General features: G+C 49.0%; 1 protein-coding gene across 2 annotated transcripts in view; it reads left to right on the top strand.

The window, feature by feature from the left end:
* Nucleotides 1-11: 11 nt before the first annotated feature.
* The window catches only part of DPYS (dihydropyrimidinase), a 52,288-nt gene continuing 36,785 nt past the window's right edge, over nt 12-15,514 (top strand). Inside the window, exons 1-4 of one of the 2 annotated variants that reach the window (XM_084864575.1) lie at nt 12-364; nt 9,902-10,060; nt 12,403-12,582; nt 14,814-15,003. In XM_084864575.1, the coding sequence (XP_084720701.1) occupies nt 101-364; nt 9,902-10,060; nt 12,403-12,582; nt 14,814-15,003 (793 nt within the window). In that variant the 5' untranslated portion in view covers nt 12-100. The remainder of the gene's footprint in view (nt 365-9,901; nt 10,061-12,402; nt 12,583-14,813; nt 15,004-15,514) is intronic. The other variant, XM_084864574.1, reaches the window with a different exon arrangement.

The following is a 15,514-nucleotide window of genomic DNA, read 5'->3' as shown; positions in this document are numbered from 1 at the left end:
GGCGGATAAAGCCCAGCGGGTCTCCGGGACTCCGGACTCGCCCCTCTCTGCAGCCCGGGCCCTGGGGACCCCCCAGGCGGTGTCCCCCGGCGCCCCGGCCATGGCGGCGCCGGCCGCGCTGCTGATCCGCGGGGGCCGCGTGGTGAACGCCGAGGCCTCGCAGGCGGCGGACGTGCTGGTGGAGGGCGGCGTGGTGCGGGCGCTGGGCCGCGGCCTGCTGCCGCCGGGGGGCGCGCCCGCGGGGCTGCGCGTCCTGGACGCCACCGGCAAGCTGGTCCTGCCCGGCGGCATCGACACGCACACCCACATGCAGTTCCCGTTCATGGGCACGCGGGCCGTGGATGACTTCCTGCAGGGCACCAAGGTACCGACCCACCCGCCGCCGCGACCGCGACCCGATGCCCGCCGAGCCCTCGGGGGGTGCAGAGCGGAGCCTCCCCGCGGGCCGAGTGAGCCCGGGGCGCAGGGCTGAGAGCCCGGGGTGCAGAGCGGAGCCCGGGGCGCAGAGCTGAGCCTCCCCGCGGGCCGAGTGAGCCCGGGGCGCAGGGCTGAGAGCCCGGGGCGCAGGGCTGAGAGCCCGGGGCGCAGGGCTGAGAGCCCGGGGTGCAGAGCGGAGCCCGGGGCGCAGAGCTGAGCCTCCCCGCGGGCCGAGTGAGCCCGGGGCGCAGGGCTGAGAGCCCGGGTTGCAGAGCTGATTGAGCCCGGGATGCAGAGCTGAATGAGCCCGGGGCGCAGAGCTGAGTGAGCCCCAGGTGCAGAGCGGACCCTCCCCGCGGGCTGCGTGAGCCCGGGGTGCAGAGCTGCGTGAGCCCGGGATGCAGAGCTGAGCCATCCCTCCAGCAGGTGCAGAGCTGGGATTGGGTTCCCCACGCTGAGCTCCCGCTGCCAGGGTCCCCCTCTCTCCCGTCGTGGCTAACCCAGCTGCCTCCTGCGCCTCCCTTCGGGTAATGGGACAAGTTTAAGGCCGTCTATTCTCTTGCCCTCATTTCTCTCCGCCATATATCCTCCTGACCCCGTGTTCACTGGTGTTCTATGGCAACCCACAAGCCTTCCCTTCTGCGTTGTCGGCATGCCCAGATGGTGCGCCCGCCCTCCGTGTCCAGCCAGAAGCAAATGCAAAAGGCTTTCACCTGGTGGCCGCTGCCCGACTCTTAAGTAGGCAGCGTGTGGTGAGGGTGAGGGGTCTGGGTGGGCTAGAAGCCAGCTCCAGGAGGAAAATCACAGCCCTACCCTGGTCGGTTTGTCTTAAGTGGAAAGAGCGTCGTCCTCTGGACTAAACGGTCGTAGGTTCTATTCCAGGTCAAGGTCACGTACTTGGGTCTCAGGTTGGGGCACCTGCGGGAGGCAGCCAATCGATGTGTCCCTCTCACGTCCATATTTTTCTCTGCTTTTCCTCCTCCCTTCCACTCTCTCTCAAAATCAGTGGGAAAATATCCTCAGGTGAGGATTCACAACAAAAGAAAAAAAAAAAGGAAAGCCACGTGCCTGACAAGGGATCCCAAAAGAAGTATTCCAGGTGTGGCCTCCCAGGCCCTCCCACTGGTATCAAGGGGCCTGGTCCCATGTCTTCTCCGTCCTTGCTGGGGACTTTAAATCCAGCCTCAGATTCCTGCTGCTGGAGCGCCTGCCCTCTGCGGCTGGTGCAGGGATCAGATCACCTGCCCTGGGACACCCAGGTGAGAGAGCTTGGGTTTCTCCAGGCACAAAAGCCTACAGGCTCAGGTGAATGAAAAGTAACCTTCAAGCCGAAACCGGTTTGGCTCAGTGGATAGAGCATCGGCCTGAGGATTGAAAGGTCCCAGGTTCGATTCCAGTCAAGGGCATGTACCTTGGTTGCTGGCACATCTCCAGTAGGGGGTGTGCAGGAGGCAGCTGATCGATGTTTCTCTCTCATCGATGTTTCTAGCTTTCTATCCCTCTCTCTTCCTCTCTGTAAAAATTCAATAAAATATAGTAAAGAAAAAAAAAAAAAAAAGAACAGTCAAGGTTTCTCCAAGGCTCCTGAGAGCAGCAAGATCAGGAGCTGAGCAGGGCAGCCGTGCTGGAACCTGTATTTCAAACTCCACTCAGCACTTCCCCCAAAGTCAAGCCCTCGCCCCTGGAGGTGTGTTCTGGGCTGTGGTGAGGGGAATGGCTCCTTCCATGTCGATACCCTGGAGGCCTGAGGTCTCCCCCAGGGCGATGCTTTGAGTGTGAACCAGACAGGGCTGTTGAGTCCAAGCACAGGCTGTTCAGGCTTCCAAAGCCTGGCCAGGAGTGTATGGACCCTACCGATTTCTAACTCTCCTCACACCTCCCCCTCTCCGCCCGCCCTGAGCACCCGTGATGGAGCAGTGTCTGATAGGAAAAAAGAGTGATTTGACCCAAGAGAAGGGGCTCTGGGACAGGCTGCTCACCTCAGGATTTGGAAGGAAGCCTTCCTCCTGGTTACTAATTGTCAGCCTTCGTCATGGGGGCAATGGACAAAGTCTTCTGTAAGACCGGCCATTTGTTTGTCTTGGAAACGGAACGTTTATATTTCCCTTTTGGTAAAAACTGAAGTTTGCCAAAGTTTTTGGTGTTGTTAATGCTCACCCGAGGGTCTTTTTTTTTCCCATTGATTTTTAGAGAGAGTGGAGGAGAGAGAGAGTAAAAGAAAGAGAGAGAGAGAGATGAGACACATCAATGGGTTGCCTCCTACAACCCGGAGTAGGCCCAGGGTCGGGGATCGAACCTGCAACCTAGGTACATGCCCTTGCCTAGAAATCAAACCCGCAAGCTTTAGGTGAGAGGGCTGACGATCTCACTGCTGAGCAACATCGACCGTGGCTTTGCCACATTTTCATGAACTGATTTTTACATTTTAGCTAAGATTCTTGTTGTGGGGTCGAACCGCGGAGTCAAAATAAGACCACCGGAGGCTGCTAATTAATTAAAAAAAAAAAAAAAGCAGGCAAGGACTTATTGAACTGGCCAGGACGGCCGCGAGAGCACCACACGCAGGTGGAGTCCACACTCATGACCGCGCCGTACCAGGTGTAGGCAGTCCTTTTAAAGGTCTAAACCACAAAAATGTTCCTTTGTTCTAAATTCTCTAAAGGCGGGAACAGCCCGCATGATACGTAATTCCTATATATTCTGAGACTTAAACCCTTGAAACCTGTTTCTAATGAAAACTAAGAAGTATGCAATTAGTACTCTTTAAATTGGCAGGCTTATTTTTGAATGTATCTGTAATACTTTCAACAATAAAGATAAAAACAAAAAGGCCTTTTATCCACAATGCCTTCAGGAGATGGGTTGCAAAAGACTAGACCAATAGATCAATAACTTTGCTTTTTGCATCCACCAAGCTGGTTATTTATAATATCAGACCAATAGGGGTACTATTTGTGGCATTCTATTCATTGATTACTGGATTGTGAGTGGGCCCCACTTAAAAAATGAAATATAGGTCACCCAACGGCTACATATTTTATAAATCTAATTCATGTGAGAGGTTGGCTTAAAGGCTATCATTTATGTATTTAATGAAATGTAAAAGCTTTCTAGCTGATATAACGAATGGAAATAAGGTTCTGTTTTAAGGAGATCATATTTCATTTTTGTTGGGTCTAGACTCGCTCTCTGGTGGTCTTTTAATAATTTAATATCTGTGAGGAAAGACAATGGGATTTTTGTTCCAATGGATACTGTGAATTGGACCATCTTGAAGGAATTACGACTTTATATTTCACTATATCCTGTGATAAGAGCTCAGCCAGTGTTCAGATATAAATACTTATATTCAGACATGGGTGCAGCTTGGAGTGGGTGGACTTGTATTAAAAACCATAGTTGGAGGAAGAATTTTCTTTTTAATTGGGAAAACACCCAGAACATTTTTCTTTTATTGTTATTTTTTGTAAAGGACAAAAAGTCCTCGAAATTGTCAAGAAAGAAAATTGTACTTTGCTCTGAAACTTTTTGGTAAGATGCCATCAAGATGATTAGCCACAACAAGGCAGGGGAAGGTGATTGAGTAAGCGCCCCTGGGGGTGGTATTTATAGCCCTTCCTCACCTGGGAGGAGGGCTGTGCTCGAGAAACTTGGTTGCAAACCAGGCCTCCTTTTTCGGGTGCCTGCCGGTGCTCCCGAGGGCTTTGAGGTTCTGCGGGCTGACTGTGTGACCTTGAGCAAGTCACTTCCTCTCTCAGGGCTGTCAACACTGCCTTATCTGTCAAATGATTGGTTAGAAGAACAACTTAAATTAAAAAGAATATATATATATATATATATATATATATATATATATATATATATATGTGTGTGTGTGTGTGTGTGTGTGTGTGTGTGTGTGTATATATATATATATATATATATATATATATACATTTTATTGATTTTTTACAGAGAGGAAGGGAGAGGGATAGAGAGCTAGAAACATTGATGAGAGAGAAACATTGATCAGCTACCTCTTGCACACCCCCCACCGGGGATGTGCCCACAACCAAGGTAACATGCCCCTGACCGGAATCGAACCTGGGACCTTTCAGTCCACAGGCCGACACTCTATCCACTGAGCCAAACCGGTCTCGGCTAAAAAGAATATTTTTTAAGGGCGGGGGCAGACTAGAAAGGACCAATGGGGGGGGGGGGCGAAAGGAGGATATATGTAATACTTTCAGCAATAAAGATTAAAAAATATTTTTTTTTAAACTACCAAAAAAAACCCCCAAAACAGTATATACTCATCATTCAGCCCTTAGGAAAAGTCTGGAGCATTCTAGTTGCTCAATATCTATAGATTGAATGTATAAACTGCTGTGTTATTGTTTGTTTTTTGTTTAATTTTTTAAAGGAAAAGAGTACAAGGGTACAAATATGTAAATCACCTATAATTTTAACATTTCATTTTCTGTCCTTTCAGGTTTTCTTGTCGGGGGAGGGAAGGTATAAACAATTTCCCCTCTACTGGTATACACTCTTTCTTTTTCTTTTTTAAAAATATATTTTATTGATTTTTTTTTTTACAGAGAGGAAGGGAGAGGGATAGAGAGTTAGAAACATTGATGAGAGAGAATCATCCATCAGCTGCCTCTAGCAGCTGGGGATGTGCCCACAACCAAGGTACATGCCCTAGACCAAAATCGAACCTGGGACCTTTCAGTCTGCAGGCCAATGGTCTATCCTCTGAGACAAACCGGTTTTGGCTGGTGTACACTCTTTGGAGTCAGCCTTGTCCATAAATCACGTTCTTCAGTGACCTTAACTCTCGCTGAAGAGCATGGTTTCCGTGACCTGGTTATCCTCTCCGAGGCGAGTCTGTCTCAGTGCGTTCTCTCTGGTCTCCTTATGCCCCTGCACCAGGCCTTCATTCCCGCCTTTCTGAAGACGCCACCACCTGGTGTCCCGTAAGCACCTCCAACTCAGCCTGCTCCAAACCAAATGTGTCCTTCCTCCAAGTCCCTCAGCCATGTCTTATCCTGTCCTCCAAACTGTTCACTGCTTCGTTCTCTTCTTTCCAGGGCTGGACATTGGGGTGGTTTCCCGTGTTTTTTTTTGGGGGGGGGGTTGTTTTTGCTTGTGCATACTGTGATGTGAATCATTACTCAGATTCTTAATGATGGACGTAGAAATCACCCCTCAAGGAGAAATGACCGGGCCGGTGAGCATTAGATACACCAGGAAGAGTTGAATACATATATCCAGATTGCTTTTCATTTCTGCTCCCATGAATGGTATATGATACTTCTTATTTCACTGCATCCTAGCTACTGTGAATACTAACTTAAAAAAAAAAAATCAATGTCGCCGAAACTGGTTTGACTCAGTGGATAGAGCGGTCTGTGGACTGAAAGGTCCCAGGTTCGATTCTGGTCAAGGGCATGTACCTTGGTTGCGGGCACATCCCCGGTGGGGGGTGTGCAGGAGGCAGCTGGTCCATGTATCTCTCTCATCGATGTTTCTAGCTCTCTATCCCTCTCTCTTCCTCTCTGTGAAAAATCAATAATATATATATATATATATATATATATATATATATATATATATTTTTTTTTTTTTTTAAATCAATGTCAATGTAACAGGAAAAAGCAGAACTTCTTAATGTTTTTAAGTGAACATTTCTTTGCTTGCAGGTGAGGCTGGGCTTTGAACATTCTTTTTTTTTTAAATATATTTTATTGATTTTTTACAGAGAGGAAGAGAGAGGGATAGAGAGTTAGAAACATTGATGAGAGAGAACCATCAATCGGCTGCCTCCTGCACACCCCCTACTGGGGATGTGCCCGCAACCAAGGTACATGCCCTTGACCGGACTCGAACCCGGGACCTTTCAGTCCCCAGGCCGACGCTCTGTCCACTGAGCCAAACCGGGTTCGGCTTGAACATTCTTATTGTGCTACTTGTCTACTCCAGCTCCGAGTTTATAATTGTACGATTTCCTTGGGTGGTTCTTTATTGATTGCAAAGTTAATCTTTACACTATGAATTAGAAGAAGAAAAAAATATCTCAGATATTAATTTGAAACTGCTCAGTGTTCAGTAGGGCTTTGGCCCTACTGAGGAAGTGATATGAATTGAACCTGACAGGATCTAGGACTCGCCTTCTTTCGGCTTCCATGCTTGAGGTCTCTGCCGTTTTTCAGTTCCACCGTCTCCGCCTTCATTTGTCCGGAAGGCGGGTTCCCACGGCGCCCAGAAGTATTGCGGAGATTAAGGCTTTCCCGAGCTGCTGTCGGGGAGGAGAAACTTCTTTTTTTTTTAAGATTTTAAAAAATAATTTTTATTATGTAGTAAAGTGATCTTCCAACATTTTGTAACACATAACTATTTTGATTTTTATTTATTTATTTATTTATTTATTTATTTATTATTTATTTTTTAATATATTTTATTGATTTTTTTTTGCCCCCCTCTTTCCCTCCCACACATCCCCTCCCTCCCCAGAGTTTTGTGTCCATTGGTTGTACTTATATGCATGTATAAGAGTCCTTCGGAGGAGAAACTTTTTCTATGACCGCTTCGGTTTCGCTATTAGGGCTGCGAATTAAACTGACAAAAGAAATTAGCACGAGAGAAGACTGACTTTTAAAATTCAGGTGCATGCAAGGTTATAGAAGAATGTGACTCCAGGAGGCAGTGAGGCTGTGAGGCTTTACATACAATCCTTAGAGGGGAAAGGGTTGGGGGAGAAAGACCTCGGAGGAAACAAATGACCTTTGGGAAAGTCAGATGGGCCTTTAAAGGAATAGATGGGAGATACCACTGTTTTGAAACCAGGGCTGTTTGGGTGTGGCCAACCTTCGTGTCTCTGCTGACAAGTCAGTCTTCCCCAGGGGTGACACTTCTGGGCCCTGTCACTGCCATCTCATACAGAGTGGCCCTAAGCTAAGGGTTTTCCAAGTGGCTGGTCAGGTTCCGTTACTTCAGTCGACAAATGCTTCTGGGGAACAGTGCCTCTAAGTGTTGGGCACTGTGGTTGGAGTGATTGAGGTGAACACCGTGGTCTTTGTTCTCGGTGGCAGGCAATGAGAGCATATGGAGCTGCAGTTTTCCCTGGCCTTCATAATCTACCCCACATGTGTCAAACACAAGGCCCGCGGGCCAAATCCAGCCCGCCAGGCCTTGCAATGTGGCCCGCACCACGCTGTCATCACTGCACTCCGCTGTCAGTTTATGACATTGTCAGTTTATGACTGTTCAGTAAACCATTCGGCCCGCGATTTAGGCTGGATTTTAGATTTTGGCCCCTTCTCTGATTGAGTTCGACACCCCTAATACCCAATAAAAGAGTAATATGCTAAGTGACTGTACCTTCGCGACACCCACCAGTTAATCAGGAGTGAGTATGCAAATTAACCCAACAAAGATGGCCGGTTAATTTGCATACACAGACGCTGAACGGCCGGGGACAGGGCAGGACACTTGCGCCATTGCCATGGCGCTCTGCACCACCCCAGGCACTCTGGGCCTCTGGGCAGCGTGGGAAGGCAGGGTGGAAAGGCCGTTCCAGGCAGAGCAAAGTGGTGCTGGCAGCCAGGGGCACAGAGGCACATTGTGTAAGGAAGAAGCAAGGTCAAGGTCCAGGGTGACTCCTCAGTCTGCTTTGCGCAGTGGGATGTATGAATATTTCACAGCTGGGGAGGACAGCTGTGCAGAGCTGAATGTGCTTCTGGATTTGAAAGGTCCATGCCCTTGACTGGGAATAAAAACCTGATGCTCTAACCACTGCACCACACCAACCAGGGCTGCAATGCAGTTGTATTAAGCTTCAGGGATGCTCATCAGCCGAGAAAGCTGCAAATGCAGCCCGTGTCCTCCTCCCTACAGCCCAAAGGCACCGCCGGAACGTGGGTGGAGCAAGTCCTGTGATTGATTTTAGTGAAATCATAGTGATGGGCTTAGAAATGAAAAGGGGGAAAAAGAGTGGTGGGGAGAGAGAGAGAAAATGCTTCGGATGCTTTCGATAAGATTTACAACCAAATACATTCCTCAATAAAATCTCGTGTTCTGTAAGATTATGACCCCGCCGCTGCTTAGAGTTTATCTCACTTTACGTTCCGTCACACGTGCGCCTGAGATAGCACAAGCTGTCCTCCCAGCAAAGGCAGCTTTTTAGATCACGGGGAAGGCTTTCAAGGGAGAACCGCCAAGGTAATTAGGAGCTGAAAGGACTGATTTATGAGCCCAGATTAGAAGAGGTAAATGCGTTTTGTTTGGCGAACTACACAGGAAAGGGGAGCGGAGTCAGTCCGTAGTGAAAACAATTAGGTTTTACACAGAAATATGAAATAAATGTTCAGCCTTCACTGCTTCTCCCTCCGCGGAGCGCTCCTCATTCTTCAGTGTTCGGTCAAGTTCGAAGGGACATTTTAGGATGTGCCTCTAGAAGCAGCTGATGCGGAAAGAAACTGAGCAAATATTGAAAGTGTCTAAGGTGGGCTGGCACTGCGGTGTCCTTTTCTTTTTGTTGTTAATCCTCACCCAAGGATACCTTTTCCACTGATTTTTAGAGAGAGTGGGAAGGAGGGAGGGAGGAGGAAGTGGAAGTAAAGGGAGGAGAGGAGGGTAGGGGGAGAGATCAACATTGATGTGTGAGAGACACTTGAATTGGTTGCCTCTTGCATGTGCCTTGACCAGGGCCAGGAATTGAACTTGCAACCTTTTGGTAATTGGGCCAGCACTCTAACCACTGAGCACACCAGCCAGGGCGGGGACTGTGGTGTTCTAACCAACTGGTTTGCTGGATAAAGCTGGTTACCCCATGAGTAAGAAGAGTTGTGTGAAGGCAAAAAAGCTGTAGCATGGGTCCTTCCTTACACATCTTTTAGGGAACGCGGTTTCATGAGTGATTGTCACACCGATGAACATCCCTGAAGCTTAATACAATTGCATTGCAGCCCCCTTGGTTGGTGTGGTTCAGTGGTTAGGGCGTCAGGTCTTTATTCCCAGTCAAGGGCATGTACCTGGGTTGCAGGTTTGATCCCTGGCCCTGGTCAGGCCCGCAGGAGGCAACTAATTTATGTGTCTCTCTCACATTGACTTTCTTTCTTTCTTTTAATATTTATTGATTTTTTACAGAGAGGAAGGGAGAGGGATAGAGAGTTAGAAACATTGATGAGAGAAAATCATAGATCACCTGCCTCTTGCACACCCCCTACTGAGGATGTGCCTGCAACCAAGGTACATGCCCTTGACCGGAATCGAAATGACTGGGACCCCTCAGTCCTCGGGCCGACACTCTATCCACTGAGCCAAACCCTCTGTCCTTTTAAAGGCAGCACTTCTGTGCCATCTCTCAGGCCGGTCACGTTTGCCTGGGGGCTTGCGAATGCACATGCTTTTTTTTTGGTTTTTTTTTGGGCGGGGGGGGGGGGGGAGATAAGTGACCTGGGCAGCAGATGGCCATCTCACCTGCTGGACCCTCCTGTGCTTCCAGGCGGCGCTGGCGGGCGGCACCACCATGATCATGGACTTTGCCATCCCTCCGAAAGGCAGCTCGCTCCTCGGCGCCTTCGAGACCTGGCGGGGCTGGGCGGACCCCGCCGTCTGCTGCGACTACGGCCTGCACGTGGCCGTGACCTGGTGGAGCGACCAGGTGAGCCCAAACGTGAGACATGGGTGGGTGGCCGGCAGTCAGAGCCGGAGGGGAGACCTCTCCTGGCCGGCTCTTTTGTGCCTCTTGAGGTTTGATTCCTGGGACGTTATTGTCAATCTCCAAAACTGACGTTTAAAAAAATCCTATAGAGGTGATAGCAGAAGTCCTTCATAACAGTTCACATTAGCCTTTCCTAATATTTAGTTCATGGCATGTAATTTTAAAAAGGACTGATCTCTCACCCTGCCCGGTAGTTCAGTGGTTAGAGCGTCAGCCTGCACAGCGAAGGGTCTGAAGGTTCAATTCCCGGTAAAGGGCACAGGGATGTATGCACGTGGCTGTGCAGGTTTGATCTCCTGCCCGGTCAGGGAGCAGGCAGAAGGAAAGTAATCTCTCTCTCTCTCTCTCTCTCTCTCTCTCTCTCTCTCTCTCTCTCTCTCTCTCTCTCTTCTACTAAGGGAGAGGAAGAAAGAGATCCAAAGCTATCTCAAAAAGTGCTGCTCTCTCTTTTCCTCAAATTCAGCTTTTCCGGACTCCTTTACATAGTATTTTCCCACAGACCTGAACTTTAATCAGAACTGGTTAATTTATAGAAATAATCCAAGGAAATTCCCATTTCAAACTGGATGCCTCCATTCCCATCCTTCCCCTCTCTCCCCCCAAACCCTCCAACCCCCTCCGCCCCCCACCACTCCTGTGCCCTGCAGAGAGACAGGAGGACAGAGGGACGTTTTCCGGCCTCCTCCCCGTGTCCCCTGGCCGGTGCCCTTTCTGCAGGGCTGTGCTGATCCCACCAGCCGGTCAGACCGCGTCCTGACGGAGCTGAAACCGCCTTCCACGTCTTCGAAGGCCATGGCAGAAGCCACAGCCTGGTTCGGGTTAGGAAACCAGTTTGGAGGGATGCTAACATGTGTCCATCTCTCCCCATTTAACCTGGTATGTGTACATGAGAAGAAATGTTTACTTGTGGCTCAAATCAACAGCATGTTTTTTTCCTCCACATTGGACTGAACGCAGGAGTCTTTTTGCCAGAAAGGGGTCACGAGGCTGGCTTTATTTGACGTTACCAGGTAACTTGACCCTCACTTCCCCCTAGAAATTGGGCTTTAGACACCAAGTTAATATAAAACAAGAAATCCGTGTTTAACGGGTAGATCAGCAAATATAATAGCAAGGTTCACAGTTCACAGCTAAAGTTAATTTTTTCTCCAAAAATGCCATTCTAAGCGATGCATCTGATCTCTTTTGCTTTTAGGTCACCCTGCCTTCCTCCCTTCCCTCTTTCCTCTCCTCTTACGTTATTGGGGCAAAAGTGATGATGTTCACCCTCACCAGTGCTTCCCACCCCCTCCATATGCCAATGGCTACCTGGTGAATGTTGTTCACACACAGATTTTGTTCCATACACGTGTCAGTTTGCTAGGGAGGCTGTCACAGAGAACCACAAACTGAGGGGGCTTACACAACAGATGTTTATTTTCTTACAGAGGCCCGGTGCACAAAATTTGTGCACAGGGGTGGGGGTGTCCCTCAGCCCGTTCTGCGCCCTCTTGCAATCTGGAGACTAGAAGTCTGAGATCAAGGTCTCGGCAGGGTTGGTGTCCTCATATTAGGAGATGGATGCTGCAAATTTATTTCCAAGGTACAAATGAAGTACTTTGGAGAAAAACTACAAACGCTTCTACGACTTACAAGTATCGTCACAGCAGATGGAAGGGAGTCTAATATGGGGAAAGATTAAGGCCTTCATTGCCATGTGTTTTTTCTTTCTTTCTTTCTATAATTAAACTGTTATTTTACTTCCTTCTCCTCCAGATGCAATGTTCTGGAAAGTATTGAAATTATCTTTATTATTATTTTTTAAAATATATTTTATTGATATTTTACAGAGAGGAAAGGAGAGAGATAGAGAGCTAGAAACGTCGATGAGAGAGAAACATCCACCAGCTGCCTCTTGCACACCCCCTACTGGGGATGTGCCCGCAAACAAGGTACATGCCCCTGACCGGAATCGAACCTGGGACCTTTCAGTCCGCAGACCGACGCTCTACCACTGAACCAAACCGGTTTCAGCTTGAAATTATCTTTAAATTAAACAGTGACACCCAGCTGGTGTGGCTCAGTGGCTGAGCCTTGGCCCATGAGCCAGGAGGCCATGGTGGATTCCCGGTAGGGCCCATGCCTGGGTTGTGGGCTTGATCGGATACAGGAGGGAGCCGATCAATGATTTTTTCCTCATTATTGATGTCTCTCTCTCTCCTTCTCCCTTCCTCTCTGACATCCATAAAAATATATCTTAAAAAATCAGACAGTGACATTTTCTTGCTGCTGTGTCCTTCCAGGTGAAGGAAGAAATGAAAATCCTTACCCAAGATAAAGGCGTGAACTCCTTCAAGATGTTCATGGCCTATAAGGACGTGTACATGGTGGGGGACGCAGAGCTGTACGCCGCCTTCTCTCGGTGCAAGGAGATCGGGGCGATCGCTCAGGTCCACGCGGAGAACGGGGACCTGATCGCCGAGGTGAGAACCGCCCCCGGAGCTTCCGCAGCGAGCGCACGGCCGCAGTGCCAGGTGGAGACACCGGCCCTGGGGAGGGAAAGCGGGCAGCACGTGGGAGGAAACTAATATTTTATTGATTTTTTACAGAGAGGAAAGGAGAGAGAGAGAGAGAGCTAGAGAGCTAGAAATGTCGATGAGAGGGAAACATCGACCAGCTGCCTCTTGCACACCCCGTACCGGGGATGTGCCTGCAACCAAGGTACATGCCCTTGATCGGAATCGAACCCGGGACCTTTCAGTCCGCAGGCCGACGCTCTCTAGCCACTGATTTGGCATAGAAACACTCGGTTTTGTGTACTTGAGTCTCTGCTCTGAATGTGACTCAGGTGTTACATGCATGTGAGTAAGGATTTTTCCTATCTCAAACCAGCTATTATGTTAGATCTCAAACATGTGTTACCATAAAAACACAAATATTTTTCTCTGTGTAGCCCAGCCTATCTATTTATTTATTTATTTATTCATTCATTTATTCATTCATTCTTTTAAAAAATATTTTATTGATTTTTTATAGAGAGGAAGGGAGAGGGATAGATAGTTAGAAACATCGATGAGAGAGAAACATCAATCAGCTGCTTCCTGCACACCCCTCATTGGGGATGTGCCCACAACCAAGGTACATGCCCTTGACCGGAATCGAACCCGGGACCCTTCAGTCCGCAGGCCAACGCTCTATCCACTGAGCCAAACCGGTTTAGGCTATTTATTTATTTTTTATTCATTCATTCATTCATTCATTCATTCTTTTCAGCAGCTCAGGCTGCTGCTTCAGAATGCCAAAAGTGTGGACGCCGGCTTAATCAGAATGATGTAAGCAGGGTATGAGGTAGCTGTTTCACGTGTCACTCTTTTCAGAAACTGGTATTGAAAAGTGCTCTTGCAGGGACCAGTTTGGCTCAGTGGATAGAGCATCGGCCTGCAGACTGAAAGGTCTCGGGTTCGATTCTGGTCAAGGGCATGTACCTTGGTTGCGGGCACATCCCCAGTGGGGAGTGTGCAAGAAGCAGCTGGTCTATGATTCTCTCTCATCGACGTTTCTAACTCTCTGTCCCTCTCAATTCCTCTCTGTGTAAAATTAATAAAATATATTTAAAAAAAAGAGAAAGAAAAAAGAGAAAAGTGCTCTGGAGGAAATTGAGGTGGCATTTTATTTCTCTCCTTGGTTCATTATGATTGCCTGCGGGGCGCACGGCCTGCAAGACGTAAAGAGCTGTCTCCTCCCCTTTCCGTTAGCTGGTTCTCCCCCCCCCCCCCCCAGGCTCAGTTCTCATTAGAGGCGGTGAGATCAGGCCCGGTGGCCAGGGGGCTGCGGAGCAGAATGGGAGGAGAGCGGGGCTGTAACCTCAAACAGCCCGAGGTTCACACCGGACTCTCCACCTCCTAGCCGTGGTCACAGAGCAGGCATGTCCCCACGCTCGGTCTTGGTTTCCTGCCTTTTTGGCGAGGAAGGTGTAGCAGTTTGGAGAGGGAAATACCTGATCATTCAGTGTGTGGGGGGGGCCGGGGGAGGGGGGGCGTGAAGACTGCTTCAGGAACAAGTAGAACAAGCCCAGCCAGTGTGGCTCCGTGGTTGAGAGTGAACCTTTGAACCCAGAGGTCACGGTTTGATTCCCGGTCAGGGCATATGCCTGGGTTTTGGGATGGATTCCCAGTGGGGGGCATGCAAGAAGCAGCCGGTCAATGATTCTCTCTCATCATTGATGTTTCTCTCTCTTTCTCTCTCTCTCTCTCTCTCTCTCTCTCTCTCTCTCTCTCTCTCTCTCTCTCTCTTGTTCTCCCTTCCTCTCTGAAATCAATAAAAAATATATTTTAAAACTATAATTAACTACCTATGATAATACCATGAGTTATTTCAAAAAGCACCTAAAGTTGGGGATTAGCATATTTTTTGTTTGTTCTGAACCAACAAAGTCTTAAGTATAAACACTGCCCTTTAAAGAATGATTAGAACTAATCTCCTAACTTCTTCACCTTTTCTATCAAACCAATTGTGAGCCATGCCTGTGAAAAGGAGCATCTCAGAGCGTTAAATCTGTTTTTATCAAACGCACGCCCATGTGTCGCACACCCCTCCCCTCCTTCCCTAACAGACCTAACAGGCCCCCCGCGCCTGCATTTCTCTCCCCCACACCGCGGCGTTTGCCGTCAGGAAGCCCTCCGTGCTCATGCGTGTGTTCCCGCCGCCTCTTCAGGGAGCCAAGAGGATGCTGGCCTTGGGGATCACGGGCCCCGAGGGCCACGAGCTGTGCCGCCCGGAGGCCGTGGAGGCGGAGGCCACGCTGCGGGCCATCACCATCGCCAGCGCCGCCAACTGCCCGCTGTACGTGGTGCACGTGATGAGCCGGTCGGCGGCCAAGGTGATCGCCGACGCCAGGAGAGAGGGTAATGCCCCCGTGACTCTGCCTTCGGGAGGGGGCGAGGGGAACACCTGCACGCTCTCTTTGCTGATGAGAGAGTTGCCGGATGAGTGTCCACAACTGTTCCTCCTCCCTAGCCATCCTTCCTACATGCCTTTTTATTTTATTTTTTATTTAAAAAATATATTTTATTAATTTTTTACAGAGAGGAAGAAAGAGGGATAGAGAGTTAGAAATATCGATGAGAGAGAGTCATCGATCAGCTGCCTCTTGCAAACCCCCTACTGGGGATGTGCCCGCAACCAAGGTACATGCCCTTGACCGGAATCGAAATGACTGGGACCCTTCAGTCCTTGGGCCGACGCTCTATCCACTGAGCCAAACCAGTTTCGGCCTGCATACCTTTTTAAAAAAATATATATATATTATTGATTTTTTTTTTTTTTTACAAGGAGGAAGGGAGAGGGATAGAGAGTCAGGAACATCAATGAGAGAGAAACATCGATCAGCTGCTTCCTGCACACCCCCTACTGGGG

Source organism: Pipistrellus hanaki, assembly GCF_964339955.1.
Source record: "Pipistrellus hanaki genome assembly, chromosome: 17".
NCBI classification, from domain to species: Eukaryota; Metazoa; Chordata; class Mammalia; order Chiroptera; family Vespertilionidae; genus Pipistrellus; species Pipistrellus hanaki.
This window is presented reverse-complemented; position numbering and strand designations above follow the sequence as displayed.